Raw genomic sequence first — 25,589 nt, forward strand, 5'->3', positions numbered from 1 at the left:
CAGTGACTGAAGCAGCACTAAAATACTACACAGAATTATGCAAATGTGTACAACAGTGTAAAACATTTTTGTCTGCATAGCTTCCCTGCATGAAACACTGACCTTTATTAGCTGGAGTTGAGCATCTTTGGTGGCGCGGTCAGACCGCCGGTGGCTACGCAGTTGTGCTTTGGTCTCCATGCCCTTAAGCCAGCTGTCAAGACGCTGAAACTTCTGCTCCATCTGCCGGAGTTTGGCCAGAGCACTGTTGAGCTGGGCGCGGGTGTCGGCCAGCCGGGCCTGGTACAACCTCCACTCCTGCTGCAGGGTCTCCAGTGCTCGGTCTTCGATCTGGGGCAGGCCCCAGGGAATGACCAGTTCTCTACTGACCAGCAGCGTGTTAAGCAAAGCCTGGCCCTCTGTGCAGTGCAGCTGCAGTTCCTGTAGGTACACAGATGTGGTTGAGCACTTTCAGCTCTCTAAACTTTGAGCTAGTATATTAACTGAATACAACTTCTGGCTATGTAGTAGCAGTAGTAGAGGCATTTCATATTCTGTGTATTTACATTTCCCCAGTGAGAATTTTCAGACCTGTAGCTTTTGCAGAGTTTCCTCCAGCATATCAACATCACCCTCCAGTTGGGTGTAGCAGCCAAGTTTCTCTTGTTCCTGTTCCAGCCAGTCCTCAAATGCATGGAGGCCCCCCTGATACTCCTGGTGGGCTTTCACCAGCTCCTCCGCTTTGCCTACTGCCCTCTGAGGACATTACAAAGATAAAGATTCAGACTTGTAATGTTGATTATGCTGGCATTGCTTTCAAATATTTACATTTTTTACATGTTTTTACAGGTTTAAAGATAGCAATTCAAATTATTAAAATGACAAGGGAACACTATGATAAGAAGTGATTAAAAAGTAGTTTTTGGAAAAATATTATTAGACATTACTTTTTATTGTAATTTTCTGTTGAACCTCACTTTTTTATCTCTTTTAAAACCACTACGTAAGAATGAACTGTATCTAAAACTGGAGCTGAAACTAGCTCTGTAGCTCTGTGTACGTTCTGCTTTTACTACCATAGCATTGTCTTTGATAGTGTTATAACGCTCCTGCAGATCCTGGAGCTCCAGTTGAGTGACAAAGTTCTCGGCGATGCTGCCACTCTTTGCAGTGATGGTGTCCAGCAGGGTGCTGTGGCTGAGCACTTCCTCATACAGCAACTGAAACAACAGAGACGGGGGGTTACACTATCAATCAACTGTGCTTTTTTTAAGTTTATACCTGTTGTTGGTAAATGACTCATGTGACTTTCAACACTTGACCCACAACTCCTAAAATCTGAGGTTTAAAATTTCAAAATATCCTGTCTTTGTATGTCTGTATGAACTTAACTAAATTATTTATACTCTTTGATGGTATACAGCATGATTAAGAAAATTGTAGTACCTTGGCTTTGCTCAGATTAGCAGTTTTATCTCTCATCTCTGAGCACTGCTTATCAGTGGGGTCAAGACTCTCCTCCACACGCTCCACCCATGCCACAAACTGACGCATATCTTCCTGGTAACTGGTCCACTGAGACAGAGAACCCTCCAGCTGGCTGTCGATTTTAAGGAGCACAACAAAGTCAGACAACAGTGTAGTAGCTGTAGCAATAGCAGCAATACAAGGCAGAAGTAGTAGCGGCAGAGGTTAGATACTGTGTGCAGTGCCCACTTTTTATAGCTGGGAAAAACTTCTGCAAAAGTGGTCGAGAACTCACCTTTTGCACTGGATTGAGGCAGAGAGCAGGGCATCCCAAGAATCTTTTAGGTCCTGTATTTGCTTTTGGACTGCAGGCACTCCCTCAGCTGAGGTGTTTCTCTGAACTGACTCTCCTCTTGTGATCAGCATCTTCAGCTGGATCTCCTTCTCCTGACGAGCAGTCAGCAAGGCCTGGTGCGGAAATCATAAATGTGCATTTATTACACTCCTGTGATGGGTATTCAAAGTGGTAACTAATTTTGGTACTTTTTATACCTCCAGCTTGATCATTCTGCTATCAAGAACGTTTTTGTCAGCAGTGGGGGCACAGTAAGTCTGCAGCATGTGGCTGGTGTCAACCACCCAGTTTTGCAGCTCCTTCAGCCCCTGGGAGAATAGCTGGTGCTCAGTGACTATTCGATCAATCCGTGATGCCTTCTCCTGCAGAACCACCAAACAGGACACAAACAAACATTACCACTACAGGTTTTAGAAACTGAATCCACAGTAGGCTCAACCTGATAACTGCACATGCAAAAGACATAATGGAAATAAGCTTGTACATCCAATGTATAAGACTAACAATAACAAAAGAAAGAAATTAGTGTTTAATCACGTTTAGTTAGTACCTTCACTTCATCACCTGTAAACTAATGTTAAGTCAGAGCTCGATCCAGTCTAGTGCCTCTGTCTCCTCTCCAGCTCTACCCCCAGAAAAGCCCCAGTGCACAGGCAGATTGGTAGGCATTACTGTACCTTGGTCAGGTTGGTTAAAGCTAGGTACTGAGCAGAGAGCTGCGAGACACGGTGCACAAAACCCTTGCCGGCCGCGTGTTCATCCCACAGCAGCTGGGCCTTCTCTTTCAGCCTGTTCAGCTGAATCTCGTGAGAGGCTAACTCCTCAAGCACAGACTGGAAGAGCACAAGCAGGTTATCAAAGAGGCATGCAAGCTGACACACAGATATAAGACAGTTAAATTCAGACACAGACTGAGGGGTTAGAGATGGCAACATGGCAAAAAGAAAAGCGAATGAGCTATTTGTCCACTGTTACTGTTGATAAAGCTCTTGGTGGTCATGACGTGCAATCAAGGCCTCTGGAACAAGCTGGTTGACAGTTTTAAACAATTAATAGTTTCTACAAGCATTTTTTTAACAAATGAGGCAAGTATTAATCTATATGATAGACGCTGTTAAGAAGACATGAGAATAGCAGCAAGGAGCAGAAAGACGGCAGTAATCCAAAAAGTTAGCACCTGGCTGTTAACATAAGCTGTTGGCAGTGTTTATCAAAAGAATAACAGCAATGCTAAAACACTGCAACACTGGTAGAATGGTGAGTTTCTGCAGATGACAGGAGCAGTCAGGTTGGCACTCAAGCGTTGAGCGGTGGTTGTACTTGAGCATGAGTGGTCTTGAACGTGGCGGGTAATCCAAGCTCAGTGGACATTAGTACCTGTAGCTTGTGAAGCTCCTGCTTCTTGGCTGTGAGATCATGAAGTCTTGTGCTGCTCTCCTGCACAGCCAGCTCTGTGGCATTCAGGCACTCCTGAAGAGGCTCCGCACAGGCCTCAAAATCTTTCATCTGAGACAAAAGGTTCTGAAACACACAGATGACATAAAGTGATTGTCATACACTTTTTTTATAATGGCCCCCGATCAATGAGGAGGAATGTTTCTGTGCTTACATGCAGACTCGTCTCTCTGTTGTGCAGGTTGGACATCATATTTTTCCAGTCCTCTCTGGCAGTGTTCATCTTAGTCCGAACTGCATCAACCTTGTCTTTAGCTGCGATACTAGAGACGAGCTCACCGTTCACAACCACAGCATTCAGCTTCGACTGACCTTGCTCTCTGTCACTAAGAAACTCCTGAGAGGGGAGGAAAAGATGAGAATATAACTAAGTATGTCATGAAACTGTGTTGGTACCCTCAGTGGTAACCAAACCTGTAACTCTGGCAGCATAGTGTTCCATAGCATCTGACTTTGTGTGCTATACCTGAATCTTCTGCAAGCTGGATGAGGCCTCACTGACGTTTTGAGGGACATCAAAACACTTGGCCGTGTTGATCTTTGCGTTGACCAACCACTGCTGGAACTCTCTGAAGGCTGAGCGAAACCCTTGTTCTAGCAACTTCTCTTTGCTCAGGCACTCCCTGGACGCTTGGAGACTCAGACTAGAAACAAGTCAGGAAGAAATTAAAAAAATCATTGTTCTACGTACAACATGTGCGATTGATGATCAATTTAGAAATCCATACATTTTAAGTTCCTCTGTCTCAGGCTTGTTGGTTTGACCATTGTTTTTTTGAGGCATTTAAGCTTCATGTAGTGCCTTATAGTTCTACAGCAGATCCTTTTCCTTAGAGAACCAAGACTATTGTGCATTATATCTGCAGTTCCTCACCTGTTGTATGCCTTAATGAGAGACGACACTTTCTCAGACTGCACGCCCATGTCTCTGGAGAATCGGCACAGATCATTGAGTTGAGTTTTCAGACTATCAGACATGGGCTCAGCTTTGACAAGTTCCTCCAAAGTGTCCTGTGTGGAAAACAAATAAGAAGCCACTGATGAACAGCCACAAAATGATAATAATGATTGTTTCTTTCCAATTAATGGCTTATTATTGGACCTAAACTAAACTGATACTTACCTTTGCTATCTGCCAGCCTTTAACAGCCTCCTCTCCATCATTTTTTCCCTCTGCTTGAGACAACCGCACACGCCAGTCCTGTAGCTGACGACTGAAGTCCCGCAGGTCCTGCTCCAGCTGTGCTGATCGGCTGTTGAACTCCTGTTCAGAGCTGGCTATCTGGGAGAGGGTGGTCTCCAGACTAGCCCGTGTCTGCAGTGCTCCACGTTCCCACTGTTCCCATGATGACAAGAGGGCAGCTTCCTCTCGCTCCATGGCCTCATAGCCCCCTGAGCCAGTGTGGTCTCTTGCTACTGCCCCACATCTCTGAACCCGGTTCAGCCTCTCTCTGCCTCGCTGCTTGGAGTCAAGCAACTCCTGAAAAGGGCAAAAGGAATCGCAATTCTTACCTTTGTCAAATTAACTAAATAACCTGTTATATAATCCCCAAGCAGAAATGCCTGTCAAGCTCAAAAGTCACAAGTCAGCATTCAGCCATTCACACACACAAATTAATTACTATACTGATGGCAGAGGATACCAAGTGTGTGTGCCATTCACACACACACTCAGACACCAATGGCACAGCTATCGGGAGCAATTTGGAGTTCAGTATCTTGCCCAAGGACACTTCAACATATAGATTGGAGGGCCCAGAGATTAAACCACCGACCTTCTGATTAGCAGACAACCACTCAACCTCCTGAGTAACAGCCGCCTCATAATGATAAATGAATTATGGTCACTGCTCAGTCTTCTTTACATGATGAAGTGATTTAACCGCCTCATAAAAATGCCTCCCAAAAGCGTCCTTGTCAAGGTATTCAGGCAACAATCGGCATGAAGACGACCCTGGAGCAACAGACAGTTTCAATTCCTCACCTGCACTTTGGAGAGCTTTCTTTTAACGGAGACTGAATCCCCTGACAGGTCCGACCAGCGCTGGAGTTCCTCTTTTGCTGAAATCAGCCAGTCATTGAAGTCTCTCAGAGCATCCAGATACTGCTCATGCTCAGACACAATGTTTTGCATGGACTGCACTTTACCCTTTGTGGAAGAAAAAGAAAAAGACAATGTAAACACCAACTACCAGATATAAATGAGGCAGAGTCTAAATATGACTGCGTCAAATAGTATTTGCAAATATTATTTTTTTTGTTTTTGGCTAATTCCGTGTCAGAGTAAGTGATGTGGGAGATTGCAAATTCAATCACAGTTAAAGTCAATTTATTATACTAACATTCTGTCTCAATTTATTTAATGTAACCAGTCCCTCAATTTTGGCAACAATGTGGCGACCTTGCAACAAAAGTGTCCCTTTACACAAAGTGTCTGCCCTGTGGGAATGTACTTTGATCCCTCCCCAATGCAGCTTCTTTTTGGCTGGCCCTGTTTCCCTGAATGAATCATCTACTATTACTAAGTACTATTAAACCTATGCCAGTATTTAGATCACCTTGACAACAGCTGAGATATCCGCAAAGTGCGCATTGAGCTCCGCTCTGGCCTCTGGTCCAAAGGTCTGGTCACCAGTTTTTTCATGCATCTCCACTGCTTTGTCTGTTAGGCGTGACAGTGCTGTTGCATGAGCGTCCACATCGGCCTGGATGGCCCTGAGGCGCTCAAGCAAAGCGGACTTCTCTTTGAGGCCTGGCTGCTGAGGCAGACTCATCCCCAACTCCTGCTCCACTGACTCCATCCACTGCTGCAACTGGCTTTTACTTTCCAGAAAGCTGGTCCACTGAGCCACTGTCCACTCCAGACGACTGTGGACAGTAAGAACATCTTATCAGAAACAGTGCATTTAGCCTTGATTATGAGCTATGGTGATACCAGCTCTGCCTGACTGTTTTCCCTGTGTACAGAGGATGACGCATTTCTTACCTGTGGCAACTCATGGAAGTCATCAACATATTGGCCCAGGCATCCTTCAGGCTCTGTAGCTGGGAACAAATGACCTCCTGCCCTTCCATTCTGTTGTGCTTCAGGACCTGTTCTCCTTTTCCTACAGTCATGTTGAGCTTCACCTCACCTTCACCCTTCATTAGCAGGATATCCTGCACAAAGAAAAAGAAACAGCAAGAAAGAACTATGGGTAAACTCTAAGATCATTTTTATGCTTCAACATGTGTCCAGAAAACTACCAAAAGAGGAATATTTTTGGATCAGGGCATTATTCACTGACCTGTACGAGACCTAGTCTTTTCTCCAGAGTCTCCTTATTGCCAACCGTGCTGTTGAGTGAGGCGAGGCGGTCCTGGACTCCGTTGAGCCAGCCCCAAGTAGTCTGCAGTGTGTCTTCAAACGCCTGTTGCTCCTGTAAAGTCAGCTGGCAGCAGCGCAGCCTCTCTCTCACACGCCTCAGCAGGGCCTGGTGCTGTGACTGCAGCTGAGCTGACACTCTTGTCTCACTACCATCGCCTCGCCCACCTTCGTTCAGTGCCTGGCCCTCCTGACATAGGCGCTCAAAGGAATCCCTGCATGGAAGGAAGCCAAATGTTTAAAAAAGCTGAGAGCATTTTGATGTTTTTGGGCACAACCATTAGGGATTCTTTTGGGGACACTTAAACGTCTATTTTTCCTAGTAAATACACAGACTTGAAGCAGATTCAGCACCTTTCTTTGAGAACCTCCTGCTGATATTCCTCCACTTGCTCGAGTACAGCCTTTTCAGGACCACGCTGCTTGGCTTCAAGCAGATCTGTGGTCATCCTCTTTTCCATGTGCTCCAACCACCACCTCAGCTTCTTAAGGCGACCCTCAAACCTACAAGGAATTTACGATGCAACGTTACTAAATGGCTGGCTTCCAAAGCACTTTCCAGAACTGGTTTGTGTGAGTCTCTTACCCCTTCATGAGAGATGCGCTGTCTTCCAGGATCTGTTGGTTCTGTCTGCACTGCTCCACAAAGCTGTCCCAGTCCTGCTGGATGGAGGACAGGTGCTGCTGGACTTGCCCAGCGCTGGCTTTGGGAAGATGGAGTAGCAGCTTCTCTCCTTCCTCACAGACCTGAGTAAGACGTACCTCACCCTCCTCCACGCGATCCATGGCACCCTGACAGACAACCCACATCACTTTTAGCTTAGTGTTTGTAACTCCATTCATGTACAGTAGTTTCAGATAAGAGCACACAAGACTGATTTAGTGAATCCAGCTCTTCAGTTCAGTATTAGTTCTACCTTTAGTTTCTGTAGTTTGCGTTCCACAATTTGAGTGTCTCCAGATCGGTCAGAGCATTCTTTCACTATCTCCCTCTGCTCTGAAAGCCAGCGATGGAACTCCTGAACTAGATCTGAGGAAGCAGGTGGAGAAAAGAGTTAATCTGGTGTGGATTCAAACAGAATTAAGCTGTTTCTTTGTAAAGCAATCACTGTCAGTGATCACTAGGCATGGCTAGAAAAAACGAGAAATTAATATTTGCAGAAAGTATATCTGGTACAATATTTTTATGTATTGTAGAATTTATGAATTCAATACATTAGAACTTCAGAACTATAGCAGTGTGACATGTTAGCTACTGCATCTAGTGACCTCTAAGTTGTACTACACATTTTCTGAAAATTTCTTTTTTAGATTTCTCACCATTGAACTGCTGCTGGAGACAGTTCTGCAGTGACGCCAGCGTCCTGGCAGAAAGCTGGTTCACAGACTCATAAGTCTTGATGAGGTCAGTGAGAGCTGAACCCAAACCAGCCAGCTCCTCAGAGGGATATTTCCTACACAGGGTGTTGAGGCTCTCCCTGGTGGAGTCAATGCTCCCCTGCTGATTCTGCAGCTCTTTCTGGAGGTCCTTCAAAACATATTCGACAACTTGCATGAGATTAAATTTGTTAAACTGTCATCAACACCAACAGCTCACAAAGCTGTGACAGTGGCAAGTGCACTTTATATCAGACAAGTTTACAGAGGCACACTGTATACATTTTGAATCAAGCTTCCTCATCCCACCTCTGCGAGAGCTGCACATTACTATGTCATTGTTAATCAGGCCGCACCTTCACTCTGCAGATGTCTTCGGGATCTGATCCAGTGGGAGACGAAACAAGGGAATCCTCCATACTTTTTAGCCATGCAGACATCTGTGAGATGTAGTCTTCCAGCTGCTTCCTCTGGAAGGTGAAGTCCATGAGGTTTCCCCTGGCCTGCTCATGTAGCTTCTGAACTGTGTTGATCTTTTTACGGAGGTCATTCTCCAGCACCTGATGGAAGTAGCATAAATTCTGAAATACAGTATAAACATTCAGAAAAGCAAAAAACACACACGGTTGTAATCATTGTTTTTACCTGTAATTTAGCAGGAGTCTCTTGACTTTGGCTGCACTTCTTCAGCTCTGATACTTTGCTCTGCAGGGTCTCAAGTTTCTGCTCCTTCTCACCCATTTCTGTCTGTGGGTGCGCAAAATGAGAAAAGCATGTAGTACCTCCCTTCTCAGTTGCTTTGTTTTGTTTTGAGATACTATACACTGTGGTTGTGCCTGCAGAGTGTGTGTGTTTGTGTGTGTGTCTTCAAGCATGATTGTATTAGCTGTGTCTTTGGTGTCTCTGACAAGAAAGGGTCATGGTACTTAGGATTTTTGGTTCATTCAACATTTGCATTGTCCTATGTGGAAAACTATATTTATCAGACACCAAAGAAGATAAACCATTCATTACTCAGTTTCCCCATGACATCAGAAATCTTACCTGTAACACAGAGAGCCTTCCCGACACCTTCTGACTGTCATTGAGGTTGTTCAGGCTCTCATTTAGTTCAATCACACAGCTGCTCGTCCAGCTCTCAATGTCCTCGTTGATTTTACGCACATCTTCCCACAGTGCCAAACTCTGGTTCAGCCGATCAATGTTATCATCTATCCTCTCAGACACCTGAGAAGTGGATTAAATCAGACACAAATGTTTACTTTTTGTGTGTGTGTGTGTCTGGCACTGAACTGAATCAAACTGTCCCTACGAACAGCTATTGCCTATATACACAAAGGCGAATATAGCATATTCCTCTGCGCCTCTATTGCTGTGTCAAAAGCACATCACTGAAACATCCTCACTGACAGGAGCGACTCCTGAAGTCAGACTTACATCCAGCCACTGATCAACAAGTCTTTCCATATCCTTTTTCATCATCTGAGCATCACAGTCAGGGATCTTCTTCAGTTCAATCACCAGTTGTTTTCCTTTACTAGAAAACTGGTCCAGTTCATGCTGCTTGCTAGCCATCTCCACCTTCACTGCCTCATGCTACAAATTGAGAAAAGACAGCAAACCTTTAAAGCATTCTGGTTAACAATCATAAATGCAGGATTAAGATACCTTTTTCTTTTTTATGGATTTGTGTAATAACCTTAGTTAGTGTCCTCCTGGTTTCCTCGTGGTCCTTCAGGACAGAACTGATCTCAACCAGAGGTTCAGTGCTCTCAATGATGCTGCTAAGGGAGGTTTTCAGGATTTGGTATTCTCTCATAAGCTCAACGAGGACATTGCACTGCTCCTGTCTGTCAAAGAAAGAGAGAAATGTATTACCCACAGCCCAACATTAGATGTACATTAAGTGTAAACAGAACATGCCATAAATACACAATACACCCAATAACAATAAGAGTGTTACACAATTGCTGTGATATTTCAGAGTTACATAATTTTAAGATGTGGTAACTGCAATAAACTTGAAACAAGCAACCCGTAGAGGTCAGTGTAACTGTTTTTCTGCCAAAAAACTGCGTGTATATGAGAACAAAGTACAACAACAGAGAGTTGAAATCTAAAAGCAGGCTCTTGACTCATTTACATATGCAACAATGGCAAAAAATGAAAAGAAAAAAGAAAGCACCTACACCTTTTCTCCAAGTTTTTTAGAGTGTTGCATATCAGCATTGATTAGTAGCTATCAGTAGCAATACTAATACTGAAAACAGTATGCTGTTTTCAGTATTGTCTGACTTTTACCGTGCACCCTTTGACAATGCTATATTTCCTGACTCAGAAGCATACATTTCTTCAGTACCTCTCTGTGATGAGCCTCTTGGTGTCCTCCCATGTGGTCTCCAGCAGACTGATTTCCCTCAGTACCTCACCAGCTAACTCAGCATCTCTCTGGGCCAGCTGGTTGCCCTTGTCCCTCAGCCACTGCTCCTCATGCTGGTGTGACTGTAGCTCATCTTCCATCTGATTAAAGAACCGTAGCCTGAAAAGCAGAGGGATAATGCATTGCTGTTGCACATGTTCTCATACTTATGCATGGTACCAGCACCGAATGTTCTGAATTATAACAATGACCTAACATAGATATTTATCTGATTACACTCTTGTAATGCTTTACCTCTGCTGCAGTGCATGTAGGCTGGGCTCTTTGAAGCTCTGGTGATCGGCTTTTTCTTCAATGTCCTCCACAGCTTTGAGCAGCTGTTCTTTCCGCTGTCTAAATGAGGTCCAGAGAGCTCCCAGGGCCTCTGCTTCACTCTGCTTAGTACCAAGCAAGTTCCTCACTGCATCCAGCTCAGCACTGAGTGAATCGGCCAGCATGCGGCATGACTTGCGGGGACCCTCGTCAGCACCTATGTGGAGATGGCTTTTACAGAGACTGCTGTCCAAATTGACAGCTAGAGTCTCGAGCTGGCTGATGTCCGGGACAATAGTGGCCAGCTCCTGCTGCAGCTCCTCTACTTTTCCACGGTCCCAACTCCCAGCACTCTCCACAGTCTGCCTCAGGCCCCGCAAGACTCCTGCAGCAACATTGTGGGTTTGTAGAAAAGACTCTAGCCTTTCAAGGCACTCTAACTGAAGCTCAGCAATGTGCTGGGCCTCCACGTAGGGCTGCAGACAGCTGTCTGCTCTGCTGCGGAGGAGCTGTGCATCACTGGGCTCACAGAACTGACAGAGCTTTTCAGTCTGTTGCTCCAAGCTCTGTCTCACACCGGCTTGCTTCTGTAAGGCCACCTGGGTCTCCTGTCAAAAGCAGTTGATGGAGGATCAGTTGCTGCTTGGAAGCACGCTGCTATTCATCTGCAAACTGACTAAGTGGCTGTGGAGGGAGCAGCAGCCTGCATGCAGATGAGCAGTGATTCTGTGTGGTTCTTACCTTGACTTGCATGGTGGCAGACTGCAGGTTGCTGATGTTGATTTCAGAAGCTGAGTGCAGATTTGAGAGCATGGTCTCACTCCACTGGGAGAATCTGAGCAGGGCCTGGTCAAACTGCTCCACCAGAGAAAGGTGGCTCTGAAGCTCTTTGATTCTGGGGGACAAAATGGTAGCAGAGTCAGTCAAATCAGGTACTGTGTACTTTTCAGTATGTCATTACATGCAGGCTGGAGTTTGCCACACACAAAAAAAATTATTACGTATTTCATGCCCTGCTATTCCCACACTTGTCTATCATTAATCTGTGGTGTATTGTACATACTGAATATCTGAAATGATCATGTTCTATATTGAATAGGGTGATTATGACAATCCAAAACATAGACAGAAAATAGCTCATAATGTAGCAGACAAAATCATTTACCACTGATATAAAGTTTTAAGCGTTCTGCATTTGTAACTACTGAAATAGTTCTAAATTATGTTGTGTTATCTACACACTTACCCACACAAATAGAAGACATACACCACAAAACAAACATCACCAATAGCTGTGTTAATCAGTATTCAGGCTGATTTCCCCTAGACTGCCCTGATGTGGAACTCCCCATTTAACTAGGCATCAAAACATTAAGAATAAAATTTTTTTTGTTTGATAACCAGCTGCAGGAAAGCCACCAGAAATTAAGTTTGTGAAACAGGTGCTTTCAAAGTTTGCCTGACTATGCTGAACTTGCCTCATCGCACACAAGCAGGCGTACGTGTGACATGTTACCTTTGAGGAATGACTTCATTTTGAACATGCAGTCTCTTCTGCAGGGTCTCCAGCTCATCTTTCAGCTGCCTCACTCTCTCATTAGGTGCGGTTGGACACAAGGACGTCCCCAAAGATGCCAACTCAACATGAGCAGGCTGAAGGGACTGGACCTCGGAGAGTAAGACCTGCAGGGAGAACAGACGTTTCATGCAAACTCAAAATATATTCTCTTCTAAAGTTATTGTTGTATGAATGTGTATATGTATATTTAAATGTGTTCTGGAGAACTATACCTGCAAATCTTGCAGCTCAGTGCAGAGCTTGGCTTTATCAGCTGACAGACACTGACTCTCTGGCTTGGATGCAGATTCACTCCTCTCCAAGCATGACACAAAGTTTGAACGCTGTTTCTCATACCTGAAACGCATCAATATTAACAGTGGTTAAAATTATTCAGTTTAAACTCTTGGCTGTACTTAAACTGCAGGTGGAGAAATGTGTTTACATTAACAATTTTTATTGTATCTATGTGTCCAGGATAAACCAGTGGTCCAGTTTAACGATTAACATTGTTTTTAATAATTATAAAATTACAGCTCTTACTTTTGCCAAAGAGAAAGCAGGTTTTCCAAAGAGCTCTGCTTGTCTTTTGCCTCCTGTATGTTTTGGTCATAGCTGATGTTTAGCTCGGTCACAGTCCTCTCTGCTTGCTCTTTGTCACTGAGTCTTCGGGCACCAGCTGCCAGGGACAGCAAGGTTCCCTTCAGCTTTTCCAGATGCTGATAGACATCCTGAGGAACAAGAACACAACAGCAACCCACACAGCATTTACCCATGAGCTGGAAGACTGGCACAGAAAAGAACAGTACTTTAGTATTGTATAGTATTTTTGATCAATAGATAAAAGTACCATGTGGTTTTGAAGAGCTTTGTAAGTCTCTGATGAGGAGGTGCAGGATGTGATAGGATGCTCCAGTTTTGTGTGTAGCTCACTGAGAGATGCTTGCACCTTGGAGAGAATAAAGATCAAAACTAACTGTTGGCACATATTTCCCCTTCCCCTATATGCTTCTCTGTACTCTGTCATGATACTTCAGAAGTATCAATCAGTCTATTTACCTCTTCAAGGCTAATTTTGAACTTCTGTTGGTGAGAGGAGCTTTCCTCCAGCTGTCCATCAAGCTGCTGTACACTCTCCTTCAGCTCCTCCCAATACCTGCCAATCTGAGTCAGACGGGCCTTGATTCGAGCTGCCTCCCCTGACGATACAAACTGGGCTAGTGCCTGGGAATCTGCTTCCAGCTGAGGAGGAACCTCAGCTCGCTCCCGAAGCTCTGCCACAACAACCTGGATGCAAAACAACGAAAACTAGAATTACTGCCTCGCGGTTAAATGCCTCTGACAACAGTCAGTCAAGCTGCAGTTTGCATCCATGGATGCGTCCCACACATCTTCAATCCGGCAGCACACAGGATCTATACAAACTAGAGGTAGTGTGGCCGAGTGGTCTAAGGCGCTGGATTAAGGCTCCAGTCTCTTCGGGGGCGTGGGTTCGAATCCCACCACTGCCAATATGCTTTTGTGGTTGCACAGTGGTAACACTGTTGCCTCACAGCTAGAAGGTCCCGGGTTCGATTCCCGCCTGTAAGGCGTGTCCTCCACCATGCCTTCGATGCCTACTGCCCTTTGTCTCGCGACCTTTCTTTGTGAAGTTTCCATGTTCTTTCCATGTTCACCTGGGGTATCCTCCACTAAAAACATGCAAGAAGATCACCACCTGACCGAATGGTGACAACAAGGAACTGGGTCCCCGGGCACCGCTGTCGGAATAATTTCGCCAAAAAGCACGACATGTGCATGTTGTGTGTTTTGTTGTTTTCACCGATGCATGGCATGCTGTGTGGTGATTAATAAAGTATGGATCTTAAATCTTTTAAATCTTAAATCACTACAGCGTTGAGGTGGGCACCCAAGATTAGTGTCAGAAATTCTGTATCAGACCAAATGTGAAATATAGTCACAATCTCTGCTTCTGTTCCTGAGTTGTGGTGTTGGAGAATGTCCAGAAAAGTGTTTTTGCAGAGCATTATCTTGTCAGTGAAACTGACCTTTGGGATAGAAAATGTCATCTCTTTATCATTTTATCCTATGAAATGTGAAATTTTTAATTCATGGCCAAAAATGTGTTTTGTGAGGTTACAGTGACCTTCTATAGTTTTCTAATACACAACACTGTACCTTTACTGCATTGATCTGTTGCTCAAGAGGCAAAGTAGAAGATTTCAGTGCATCCAGCTGCTTTTCCTTGTCAGATATCCACAGTGAAAAGGTTTCAAACCCAGCTCCAAACTGATCCCACTGAGTTTTCATATCTTCCAGAGTCTTGACACTGGAAAACAAGAGTATAAATCATACATTGTCTAAGCAGTAGTGTCAAATAAACCATGACAATCACAGATATAGATACAGAGTACACACAAATAGCACACAAATATACAAACTGAATATAGTTGTAAATAATCAATATATAACTGACTTTCAATTACATGTTACATGTTACTCTGTAAATTTTTATGTTGTGTTGCTCTTTGTGGTAAACTCTGCTCATCCGGCATAGTATCATATCAGACTAAAGCATATTTGAAAACACTATTTGAAGACCACTGAAACATTAAAAGCAATAAGACTGAACTGGACCATCTTACTCTTTTTTGAGCCCAGCCTCGACTTTGTCCACCTGCTCACTGAGGGAACGAGCTTGTTGCACAAGCAGAGTCTTGTTCTTTGGCCCAAGCTGGATTTCTGTTGCTCTCTTCAGCAAAGTGTTCATATGTGAGGCCTCTGCTTCACACTGCTTCAACAGCACCTGTTTATAACAGAATATTGGTAAGATTTTCCATTTAGCTGATATACTTCCAGTTGCAGAGATATACGTAAACGACTTACTCTGGCCTGGTCAAGCTCAACAGCCAGGCTCTCTGGGCTGCTGAAGTTCAGGTCTCTCTCCATGGTTGAGCGCGCCTTGTTAACAAACTCGTGCACTGCCTCCTGCTGGCTGTCAAACTCCTGCCAGGCTGCCAGTGTGACCTGCAGGTGATCATTGATATCAAATCAAGATTATTCATATAGCACTTTACCTATAAAACACAACACAGCGCATCCAAAAGGGATAGAAGAGACTAATAATAATCTATGTTTCTCAAATGCAATGCTGTTTAGCAGGAAACCTGGATACTGCTGACACTGGACCCTCTGACTATCACTATCACTTCAATGTATTACTGAGGTTACAGCAGGAAGATAATCATTTTCTAATGGCAGTAATCCCAGATCAAGATCATTTCCAAATGAATACACTGACATATGATACATGTTGAGTCGATCCAGCTCAAACCACCTCATTAAGTATGCAGTGTGTTTGGCTTCATCAGCAGGAGTGATGAGTCAGCACACTGACAGAGGTAGTACAGCAAGCACCTCGCCCCAGTGGTGCTGCAGCAGTGGTTCTGCCGCAGAGCCAGAAACATCATGTTTATTGGTGTGCACCTTACCGAGAATCTTTTACTTGGATCCATAGTGCATCCTCCCTAACACAGCACAACCCAACAAAGTTTCCATTTAACAGCTCCCACCTCCACCCTGTCTATGTTCTATAAAAGCACCATCAAGGGTGTGATGACTGACTCACTGCATCTTCTCAGGGAACTGTAAAGCCTAAGAGGGCAAGTCCTTCCAGCAGAAACATCAATCAGACCCGTCTACCCTCCATTCAGGACAATTTTCCACGAATGCTGCACCTCCAAAGCTTACTGCACTAACAGGAATCCCTCTTCTCCTTCTCAAGGCCAAGCTCTCTTCAGTCTGCCCTTTGCTTACTTGACATTGTTATTTAATTGCAAGGGGATCAGTAGGATGTAAATGTGCCTGAGTTAGTCAAAAGGCTAATTTTCATTTACAGTCCCTGGGCAGGTTGATGTTATACATTCAAAGAAACACACGTAAGAAGGATGCAGTATAAATGAGGACAGACTAAAGCAAAATCATCCTTCATTCTAAATTTGTTGTTGCTAGTTATTAACCAGAGCAACAGTGTTGTTTTAATCCGCTGTGACATGTTATTCACTAACATAATCACTAACATTGCTCACCTCAAGGCTTTGCTCCTGTGAATCCATATTCTGCTCCATTTTGCTGAGTGTGTTCTCTAAATTCTGCAAGTCCTGCTGCAGAGTCTCTCCCAAACCCTCCTCCGCCTGGAGCTGCTGGCCTCTGGTGATCAGCTGCTGGACATCCTTCCTCTTCAGCTTCAGGCGTTTTGACAGTTGCTATGAGAAACAGGACACATTGAAAGTGTTAATCTATTTAAATGAATGTAAAGTCAACCCTGTGAATCAACTCTGCTGTCAAAACAATCAAAATAAAAAGGTAATGTTTTGTGAATGTCTGACAGCACCTGGTGAATGAGAAGAAGTTGCTGGGCTTCTCTAACAGTTGGACAGTCCAGTATTTTGGTGACCTCAGCTTGGGCCTCTTTCTGCCCCTGTATGAGATCATCCAAAGTAGTTTGCACCTCCTCCCTGAACTGCACACAATCCCCAATAGCCAGCACCATCTTCTCAGCCTGGAAGATATAACAGAGAAAATACAGGCTGAGAACAAAACATGACAAATTGATGTTAATCTTATGATAATGCCCTAAAATATGCAATGATCAGCTCCATTTGCTTATAGATTAATAGTTGTCATCTGGATGTGGCTCGAATACGATTCCCAGAATGGATAAGATGTCTGAATTGTGTCTGGCAAAAACACAAGTAAAAGCTTCGCCTACCTCTACGAGAGAAGCAAGAAGACCCTTAAAATCAGTGGAGAGCTTGCTCAGTGCACTTCCTTGCCTCTGGGCATCACTGTCAGCGGCAATATCAATAAGTACGGCCATACGGGCCTTCAGCCAGCCAAGGTTCCCCTCCTGTAGCTCTGCATCATTCCTCAGCTCCTGCACACAACCAAAGAGATACAGCCCACGTGGTCATAAGAATCACCTGACGTTAAGTATTTTTACACTATTGTCTGCTCAGCAGTGACACAGACAAGTCAGTAGCACATCACAAGTGACACATCACAGTAGAGGTGAGGAGGAGAGTGGACAGCCGGGCTGTGGAGTATATGGACTAACTCACCGTGATGGTAGACTTCACCTGGCCATATTTTCTGGGGTCACTGGCTCTGTTTCTCAGCAGCCTCAGTTGGCTTTCTTTAGATATAAGCCAGCAGGAGAGCTCAGCATACCTGTTTAACACAGTGAAGGGAAAAAATGTACCTTCATCAGGCATCAAATTCACAATGTGAACCAGCTCATCTTTAACCAAAAGCCCCAGGCTGGAGCAAATGATCAAAAGGGGAAGCCAAGTCTCAAACATCTGAGACGCATCAATAATTGCTGAAAACATCCTGAAAGTGGAAAAAACGAAGATAAATATATTTCAAAATTCATTCATTTGTATTCCACTATCCATGAAGGATTATTTTGTCTCAAATAAATAATTGTTGAGAATGTGGGGAATTTCCAACTTTTCCTTCATGTGATTTCACTTTCCTACACATGCACATAACAAAATAATTACAAAATTCTATTAGTGTTCAAAAATAACAGATTATTTTTTTCTGTCGATGTCTGTGGCACCGACATTGAAACATTAAGGAGCTACAAGGGTCTGCTGTTGCTAATGTTCCTCTCATGAAGCTTTAATTACATGATGTGGTTACTACAAAAAGTGTGAACGGCCTGGTTTAGACCCCTTTGTGCTGACTGTGTTTACTTCATGTGCCGTGTGTGATGATAATGAAGACAACAGGGAGCAGAATAAAGAATCAGAACAATGTGCATTGCGATCCTTGTTGTCACCCTAACTCTCTCTCCTTATCTCAAGGGAATGAAAGAATTTAAACAGGATTACTTTGGGTATGTAATGAATGCAGGACACTGCCTGGGTCATGAACAACACAATGACTTCTATTGTTGCAACAGTGCTGCAACAGCCAAAAGGTTAAAGCCTATGCTGGACTACAACTCAGTCCTTATGCTGCATGTATGTACAACAACTGCAACCATTAAAAGAGGACAGTAGTGACTGCACCTTGCATTGTACTCCTTCCATTTATCTGGGTGCTGCATTAGCTTCTGATGGGTGTTTTCAATTTCCTCTTGAACCTCAGAAAAGTCCTTTCTTGCAGCTTCCAGGGTCTGGTGGACGGGGTCACCCTCAGGGAGCTTTTGACAAAGTTCCTCCATCAGCTGCAGCCTTTTGTCACAGATAGACTGTGGACCCTTTTCTCTAAAGAAAGCCTAAAGAAAAAAAAAATTCAACATGCAGTACATGTATGTGAATGACAATTGTATTGCTCGACACTGGAAGAGCCTCAGTTCTTTTGGATCAAGTTAATCAAAATCTTCCCGCACCACTACACAGCAGTGAGTCTGCACTGAATTATTACACTGTGTTAATCGATACATGAAAGTCAGCCAGCTGGCCGGCCACTTCGTGCTCACCCTGTGCTCCTTGATGAGTCTCTCGCTCCCCATGCTCGCCAGGTGTCGGTTCTCCCTGGTCACCTCCGCCTGGCACTCCTGCAGCAACACCATCATCTTGCTCCTCTCCACCTCCACTTTAAGATGCAGGAGGTGAAAGGGGGCGTCTGTCTGAATATCCTGAGTAATGAGAAATAATGTATGTTGTACTATCAGATTCAGAGCAATTGGTGCAGTTTCTTTCAAGCCATGTCTTACCAACATGTGTTAGTAGGGAAAATATAGAGACTGGCATTATACATTTTGAAGTTATAAACAATAATTACCAGAGTAACCCAGAGTGTGGGTATTCAACAGTTAAGTACCTGCAATGGCCTGTGATTGACCAAAGTCTAATATAAGGTACAATACTGAATTGTCAACCAGCCCATTATAATTGATATGAAACCATGCTTCTGGGATATTTAGATGTATCATTTATTTAAAATATATAGCTGTGTCGTTGCTCGTGAAAAATGACGGGCACCAACCTTCCAGTGTTTGTGCAGCTTCCTGACTGTTTCCTGTAGTGAATGCTGCTCCTGCTCTGGCAAAATGTCTGTGAGCTCATCACAAGCCTTGAGGAATGTATTCAGGACCCGTTGGTCCAGCTGACCAAAGAAATCCTACAAACAACCAAGACCTCATCATGTCTCACACTCTGTAATCGACAGGTCAAGTCTTCCTTACATGCATACTTCTTATTCTCTGTTCCAGCTACATCTTTCATCCCCTGCTTTTTCTCTTGCAATGTTCCACGCATGCCAGGACTGACTGAGATGTTTAAACAGACATAAGTTAAACTGTATTTACAGCTATATCTGGAATTGTGAATTGAGAAACGAGGATGTTTTGGGTGGCTCATACACTCAAACAGAACAAAAACTGTGAAATAACCTTGATGGTTAAAGTGTCCTGAGTCGTGCACAAGGCCTGTTTTCTTACCGTGTGCTTCTTGAGCAGCTCCTCTGGGTTGCCTCTTTCTGTCAGACAGTTCTGTGCCATTTTAAGAACTTTCTCCAGCTCTACCCGTGACTCATCAAACCTCTTCATAAGGCTGCTGTTTGCCTCCACATGCTTCCGCCATTCTGTAGATTCCTTAATCATGGCCTAAACACAAAACATGTATTTTGACATTTAAAGCTTAAAAGCTGAAAAGAATTGAAATAGTCCTTAAAGGTTTACTGTACCTGCGAGGAGGCCTGCAGGTCTGCTACTCTTTTCTGCAGAAGGCTCATGTCCATGTGCTGGAGGGTTTTGCTGCCGTTCATTATTTTCTGGATGGTCTGGTGGTTTCTCTCTATCACTGTCAAACACTTCTTACAACTATGTGTGAAGGTCGCCAGCTCCTGCAGTATTCAATGACAAGGACGGTGTTAGCCATTTATTCATATCTTGAGGTTATGCTTTTCTGTATAAAACATGCTTCTCCAAAAAATGACGAATCAAAAAAGCTCGGCATTGGGTGCTTAAAGTGATTTCTTTATCTATATATATAAAAGCCATTCAATTAAACTGCTACGGTACGATATTGAAACTGTATTAGGTACCTGGCATTTCTGTTTAAAGTCTACTGGTCCCTCGGAGTCGGTAGTGCTGGTGATGTGGCTGGCCTTCTCCAGAGCCTGGTAGAAGCCTGTGATGTTCTTCTCCATTTCCTCCAGTGGAGGCAATAGAGACTGGGACTCCCTCAGCAAAGGCAAACATCTCTCCCTTACCTAATTGGATAAAAGGATGCTGATGAAAGTGAATCACAAGTGACTTAAATCAAAGAGGTCAAAGACGAGGCTTTTTTACACCCCAGCATTTACATTTTGTAAAATGCTGCATCATGAAATGAAAAGTGGCAGCCATATATACATACAGCAAATCAAATTTTTTGGCAATTTCCAAAACTTACCTGCAATGCTTATTAAAACTTTGGTTCACTTTTGGCTCAGATAGGGTTACTTTGGGCATTTTCAGACCTGCTGTTCTTTGCTTTGTTCCCATTCTAATTTGATAAAGTTGCTGCATTTGGCCCTTGATTCGTTGGAGATTTAAGAGCGGTCCAAAGGTTGTAAACAAATGCCATGCACAAGCAAGCTCATTGGTCGGAAACATTATCGGGAAGATGTGCCTCTTCCATACAGACAGACACACTCATAAAAAGAGAAGGAGGAGAGAAGTGGATGACATGCTATGTAATGACATGCACACACCTTGCTCAGCTGCTCTTTGATTGAGGCCATCACAGCCATCATCTGTGAAACTTCCTCCTGTGGAGTGTCTTTGGTCAACAGCTGGGCAGTACGGCTCGCTGCCTTACAGGCGGCCTCCATAGCTGGCACTTTGTGCTTGATTTCCTACAGTGAGCGGGGATATACAGTGCAGTGACTTTTTTGAAAAGAAGAGATGTTGAAAAATGAGTCTACAGTGAAGAAAAGGTGAGCATATCTACTGTTTACCTCAACATCTTGAACAAAGGCTCTGACATTCAGGAAAGATACTTGGACAGGAGCAGTCATCTTCTCATTGGTTGCATCCATGAACATTTTCAGGGTATTAATTCCATCTTGGTAGTCTTGCCTCAATTTATCTACCTCGTCTGCTCTTGCATACTGCCAATGAAAAAGAAGAAGACAGTAAATGCATTATGTTTATGACTTTGACTGATGAGACAGAAGATATAATTATATTATTTTTCATTGCATTTCATTTACATGTTTGACTTTGACAAACAGCTCCCTCCATCTCCCGTTGAGAAGGAGAAGCTGCTGCTTCAGATCTCGTGAGACCGTGTCGTCGCAGGTCTCAATAAGGAAGTTCCCAGCATCGTTCATGTCCATGTGCTGCTGCATCCAGTGAGAGAGGTTTCTGAAGAAATCCTAAAAGAAAGGGAAACAAAAACCATAAATGTATATTCCAGTGGATGCGCACCCTCCAGCCAATCACAATCTCAAATGCTTTGTGACCATTTTAAAAAACATTTCTTACACAATTTAGGTGCAGAAATATAAGGTATATTAATACTGTTAATCATTACTGGCATCTGTAAGTGCACTTACACGTTTGGCATTCTCTGACTGATTGAGCATCTGCTCAGCGTCCTCTAACCAGGCCTGCAGGGCTGCCACTGTGCTACTGTACTTCTCCCAGTTAGAGATCACCTCCTCCAGCATGCTGCGAACACTCCGCACCTCCAGAGCCAGGTTCTTCCACTGAGCTGTGGCATCACTGAGGAATTTACTTATCCCCTCTGCTTCATCAACTGGAAGTAAATTATGGGATTAGTTCAGTTTAGTTAAAGCCAACATGAGTATCAATTGCACAGATATGAAAAAAAAAAGCATTTGATTGGTTGATTGGTTGATGCTGCAGTATGTTAGGTCAGAACAATCGTGCTAAAATAGCATTCCAGCTAATGCAACTATTATTATGCTTTCATGCAAAATGCAATATCATGATTTTTCAGGTCGGCTGATTAAAAGTATGTTAGAAAAGAAAAGTGCAGCCCCACATTTACAGAAACAAAGAGCTCAGGAGACAGGCAAAATTAAGGTTTTAAAGATTGTCAGACTGTTTTTGGACTTACCTTTGTTACAGGTCTTAGACCCTGTAACATGAAACCAATAGTAAGACTGTTTACCATGAGCCCAGACACATTTATATATATATTTAATATATATATAAACAACAAACAGAGTGGTAATAAAACAGAAAAGAGTCTTACTTGAACTGTCAGACTTTACATAAACTTCTGCAGATTGCTTGAGGGCTGTGAAGATTATCTCATACTGCTCAAAGAACCGATGGCCTTCGACAAAAGTCTGGAACAGAAAGACAAACATGAAAATGCATATTTAATAGTCTGATAGACACCTGTCACTCAAAAACTGCAGCTACAATACCAATAATTTCAGCTTACAAGATAGGTTTGCAACAGGAGTTCAACAGAGTCCCGTCTGCCATATTTAATGATCCAGGACTTGAGCTTTGACTCAGCTAACATGAGAAACGCCATCAGTCGATACTTCATTTCCCAGAATTCCAGTTTAATCAAGTGAGCGTGTGACGATGTAGACACAAAGTTGAACCTGCAAATGAAACAGATGTCCAATAATTGTTGAAATTTTGCTTTGAATTTACAAGAGGCATAGAAGAGCGAGCACAGAACGGGTGAACTTCAAGTTGATGTTCAGTTGAATATAATTTTTAGAAGAAACTACACAAAATGAACTCATGAGACAGGTCTTACCGTTCAGCCATATCTTGGAGCTGCTCAGGTGGGACAGGTACCCCATTCACTGATCTGTCCCTGTGGATCTGCTGGAAGGTTTGCCTGTGCGATTCCAAGTTTTTTAATACCTCCTGCAAAATGGAACCACAAACAATCCACAATGGCTTTCCTGAGTACTGTACGTGTATGAAACAATATGGCACTTAAATGTCGAGGTCTGCTGTGTTACCTTATGCTGCTCTAGTTTTCTGTGAAGAACATTGGCTGTCTCTTCGTGAGCATGTTGGATGGGAATGTCCTCTCTCAGAGCCATCTCTGCCCTGTGAAGCCAGGCTCCAATCACTCCCAGAGGACCAGGCAGGGACTTGTCCAGATGGATATGCCAGTCCAGCAGCTGCAATTGACATCCATTAAAAAAACCCCACTCTACCAAAGCAAGATCCCACCATTGAGGAGGCTATGCTGATCGCAGCATTTCCACATGTTCACAAGCATTCAGACGACAAAAGAGTTTTATGCCACTCTAGACAAGCTGAGGATGACCAGAGAAGCAGACTGCCCAGCGAACAAAAGCTCCTCTGTTCCCATCTCCTCCCCTCTGAACAAACTCTTAATTCAAATGCTTGCACCCCACTGAACTTTCACTGGCAGCCAGTGCAGAGAGGCCTGAGCCCTGGGTTGTGTGTTTCTCTCATTATGATAACTTTCACTGTGGTGCTGCAATGTTCAAGCAAAGAAAAGCATGATGACAAACAGCAAATGGACAATCTATTATTTATTATCAGGTTTTGTTTAACTTAGGTATGATTCATTATCATAATTAATCCTGTTTTCTCTGTGGCTTGGTTTTAATTATTCATGTTGTACAAAAGCACGCAGTACAATTACCCTGGCAGACACACGGTCCCAGGCCTGTTTGACCAGGGCTTGGTCCACGGACAGCTTGCCGTCTCTGTGCACTGGCTGAAGCAGCGGGTCCGTCTGCTTTTTCTTCATTTCATACTGTACACGGAAGCTCTTGAATGCCTGCAAAACAAAAGGATAAAATGAGAAAGAGGTGGTGGGGGTTGATAAATGCCTGTTATATAATAATGCACTATTTCTTCCCAGGCCTGACTCACCTGATATTTGTCAGTGAGGTTTCCCTCTGCTCCCTGTGCCCGGAGCACATCTCTCTCCAGCTGATCTAGAAACACCTTCAGCTCTCTCAGCATCTTCCGCTCCTCTCTCTGCCACAATCAGGAATATTCGGCTCAGACTCACAGGAACAGACTGATTTCAGTTGTTTGTTTTTTTCAGATCAGCATGCCATTATGTTGAGCAACTCACACCAAACTGACATTCCAGAAACACCTCATCAATTCAGATTAAAGAGAAAAAACACATAGTTAAGGAGTTCAAAAAAGACTTAACCTGCTATGGCTTCACACAAACCAACCTCTACAGTTTAGCCCAGATTAGTTTTAGTAGTCATGGTAGAAGGAAAGGGGTATGGACACAAGCTTATTCCTCAAACCTCTGATTTAGTCTGTTAATGTAGTGAAACATACCTCAAGCATTTGCTCTATATCTTGGGGACCAAACTATCCAGGAAAGCAGCAAGGCACACAAAGAGATGCAAACACACCACAAAATGCATTAGATGCATTATTAAAAAGAAGCAAAGAGGATGGGAAATGGGATGAGAGCAAGGTGGGAATGCACTCCAAACAGAAAACATGCAGCGCTATGACCGAACTCTCACCTGGAGCACTGGCACTGACAGTGCAAAAGTTGGAATTGAGCCAAGTAGCAGCTTAATGTGTACAAAAACAAAATAATAATGGAAATGATGATGATGGAAAACAGAATTTTGATGACTACAGTGTGAAAGCCTGATTCCAAAAACAGTTGAAAGCTGTGTAAGACATAAATAAAGCAATTGAAAACAGCACAAAGACAATATATTTAATGTTGGACTTCATGAACGTCACTGATTTTTGTAAATATTTGCTTATTCTGAATTTGATGCAGCAACACGTTTCAAACAAGTTGAGACAGGAGCAGCAAAAGACTGGGAAAGATGTGGAATGCTCCAAAAACACCTGTTTGGAACATTCCACAGGTAAACAGGTTACGGGTGCAAGTATCATGATTGGGTATGAAAGGGGCATCCTGGAAAGGCTCAGTCGTTCACAAGCGAGGATGGAGCGAGGTTCACCACTTTGTGAACACATGATTGGATGAAGGATGCTACTGCATGGACTCAGGAACACTTCGTAAACTGTCAGTAAACACAGTTTGTTTGCAAATAACTGAATTCTGTTTTTGTTTATACACCGTCCGTCCCAACTTGTTCAGAATCAGGGTTGTGTTACTGCTGTGATCATGTTATGACTACTGTGATTCATGTGAGCTTAATGTGATAAAATGACAAATGTGAAAAATTGCAGGCACAGGCTAACAACAATAAGCCCAGCAGCAGTTAAAGCATCTATTTATCAAACATATATTGCTGCTGTGATCTCTGCATGTGGACATTCACTGTGAATGATGATAAACAAGGCGATTTTTATGGACAGCAACAATATACACAACTTTAAAAATAAATAAAAACTAACATAAAAACTAAATAA

The 25,589-nt window shown here is 43.5% G+C and overlaps 1 protein-coding gene and 1 non-coding gene across 10 annotated transcripts in view; one reads left to right on the plus strand and one right to left on the minus strand.

Annotated features, from left to right (window-relative positions):
• Positions 1–25,589, minus strand: part of syne1b (spectrin repeat containing, nuclear envelope 1b) — a 77,397-nt gene that overhangs the window by 37,076 nt on the left and 14,732 nt on the right. For 5 of the 9 annotated variants that reach the window (XM_070979086.1, XM_070979091.1, XM_070979088.1 and 2 more), the window contains exons 9-66: positions 24,525–24,557; positions 24,096–24,203; positions 23,863–24,000; positions 23,204–23,368; positions 22,993–23,105; positions 22,663–22,831; positions 22,468–22,564; positions 22,330–22,350; positions 21,803–22,005; positions 21,458–21,622; positions 21,203–21,355; positions 20,957–21,100; positions 20,306–20,473; positions 19,946–20,104; positions 19,701–19,865; positions 19,247–19,381; positions 18,738–18,896; positions 18,325–18,533; positions 17,368–17,476; positions 17,019–17,183; positions 16,641–16,808; positions 16,336–16,512; positions 15,134–15,274; positions 14,893–15,053; positions 14,426–14,576; positions 13,307–13,534; positions 13,098–13,196; positions 12,791–12,978; positions 12,481–12,604; positions 12,206–12,372; positions 11,431–11,584; positions 10,672–11,297; positions 10,357–10,536; positions 9,697–9,847; positions 9,435–9,593; positions 9,042–9,224; positions 8,643–8,744; positions 8,354–8,557; positions 7,941–8,148; positions 7,538–7,650; positions 7,207–7,412; positions 6,975–7,124; positions 6,544–6,835; positions 6,243–6,415; positions 5,815–6,124; positions 5,241–5,405; positions 4,380–4,736; positions 4,131–4,267; positions 3,723–3,900; positions 3,411–3,593; positions 3,179–3,322; positions 2,479–2,634; positions 1,999–2,163; positions 1,742–1,914; positions 1,426–1,579; positions 1,056–1,199; positions 571–735; positions 103–420 (exon numbers count right to left, since the gene is read on the minus strand). In XM_070979086.1, the coding sequence (XP_070835187.1) occupies positions 103–420; positions 571–735; positions 1,056–1,199; positions 1,426–1,579; positions 1,742–1,914; positions 1,999–2,163; positions 2,479–2,634; positions 3,179–3,322; positions 3,411–3,593; positions 3,723–3,900; positions 4,131–4,267; positions 4,380–4,736; positions 5,241–5,405; positions 5,815–6,124; positions 6,243–6,415; positions 6,544–6,835; positions 6,975–7,124; positions 7,207–7,412; positions 7,538–7,650; positions 7,941–8,148; positions 8,354–8,557; positions 8,643–8,744; positions 9,042–9,224; positions 9,435–9,593; positions 9,697–9,847; positions 10,357–10,536; positions 10,672–11,297; positions 11,431–11,584; positions 12,206–12,372; positions 12,481–12,604; positions 12,791–12,978; positions 13,098–13,196; positions 13,307–13,534; positions 14,426–14,576; positions 14,893–15,053; positions 15,134–15,274; positions 16,336–16,512; positions 16,641–16,808; positions 17,019–17,183; positions 17,368–17,476; positions 18,325–18,533; positions 18,738–18,896; positions 19,247–19,381; positions 19,701–19,865; positions 19,946–20,104; positions 20,306–20,473; positions 20,957–21,100; positions 21,203–21,355; positions 21,458–21,622; positions 21,803–22,005; positions 22,330–22,350; positions 22,468–22,564; positions 22,663–22,831; positions 22,993–23,105; positions 23,204–23,368; positions 23,863–24,000; positions 24,096–24,203; positions 24,525–24,557 (10,032 nt within the window). The remainder of the gene's footprint in view (positions 1–102; positions 421–570; positions 736–1,055; positions 1,200–1,425; positions 1,580–1,741; positions 1,915–1,998; positions 2,164–2,478; positions 2,635–3,178; positions 3,323–3,410; positions 3,594–3,722; positions 3,901–4,130; positions 4,268–4,379; positions 4,737–5,240; positions 5,406–5,814; positions 6,125–6,242; positions 6,416–6,543; positions 6,836–6,974; positions 7,125–7,206; positions 7,413–7,537; positions 7,651–7,940; positions 8,149–8,353; positions 8,558–8,642; positions 8,745–9,041; positions 9,225–9,434; positions 9,594–9,696; positions 9,848–10,356; positions 10,537–10,671; positions 11,298–11,430; positions 11,585–12,205; positions 12,373–12,480; positions 12,605–12,790; positions 12,979–13,097; positions 13,197–13,306; positions 13,535–14,425; positions 14,577–14,892; positions 15,054–15,133; positions 15,275–16,335; positions 16,513–16,640; positions 16,809–17,018; positions 17,184–17,367; positions 17,477–18,324; positions 18,534–18,737; positions 18,897–19,246; positions 19,382–19,700; positions 19,866–19,945; positions 20,105–20,305; positions 20,474–20,956; positions 21,101–21,202; positions 21,356–21,457; positions 21,623–21,802; positions 22,006–22,329; positions 22,351–22,467; positions 22,565–22,662; positions 22,832–22,992; positions 23,106–23,203; positions 23,369–23,862; positions 24,001–24,095; positions 24,204–24,524; positions 24,558–25,589) is intronic. The other 4 variants (XM_070979093.1, XM_070979094.1, XM_070979087.1 and 1 more) reach the window with 2 other exon arrangements.
• On the plus strand, positions 13,677–13,758 carry trnal-aag (transfer RNA leucine (anticodon AAG)). Its single transcript has one exon. It is a non-coding gene; the product is annotated as a tRNA-Leu (tRNA).

This window comes from Chaetodon trifascialis, chromosome 14, assembly GCF_039877785.1.
Source record: "Chaetodon trifascialis isolate fChaTrf1 chromosome 14, fChaTrf1.hap1, whole genome shotgun sequence".
In the NCBI taxonomy this organism is placed as follows: Eukaryota; Metazoa; Chordata; class Actinopteri; order Chaetodontiformes; family Chaetodontidae; genus Chaetodon; species Chaetodon trifascialis.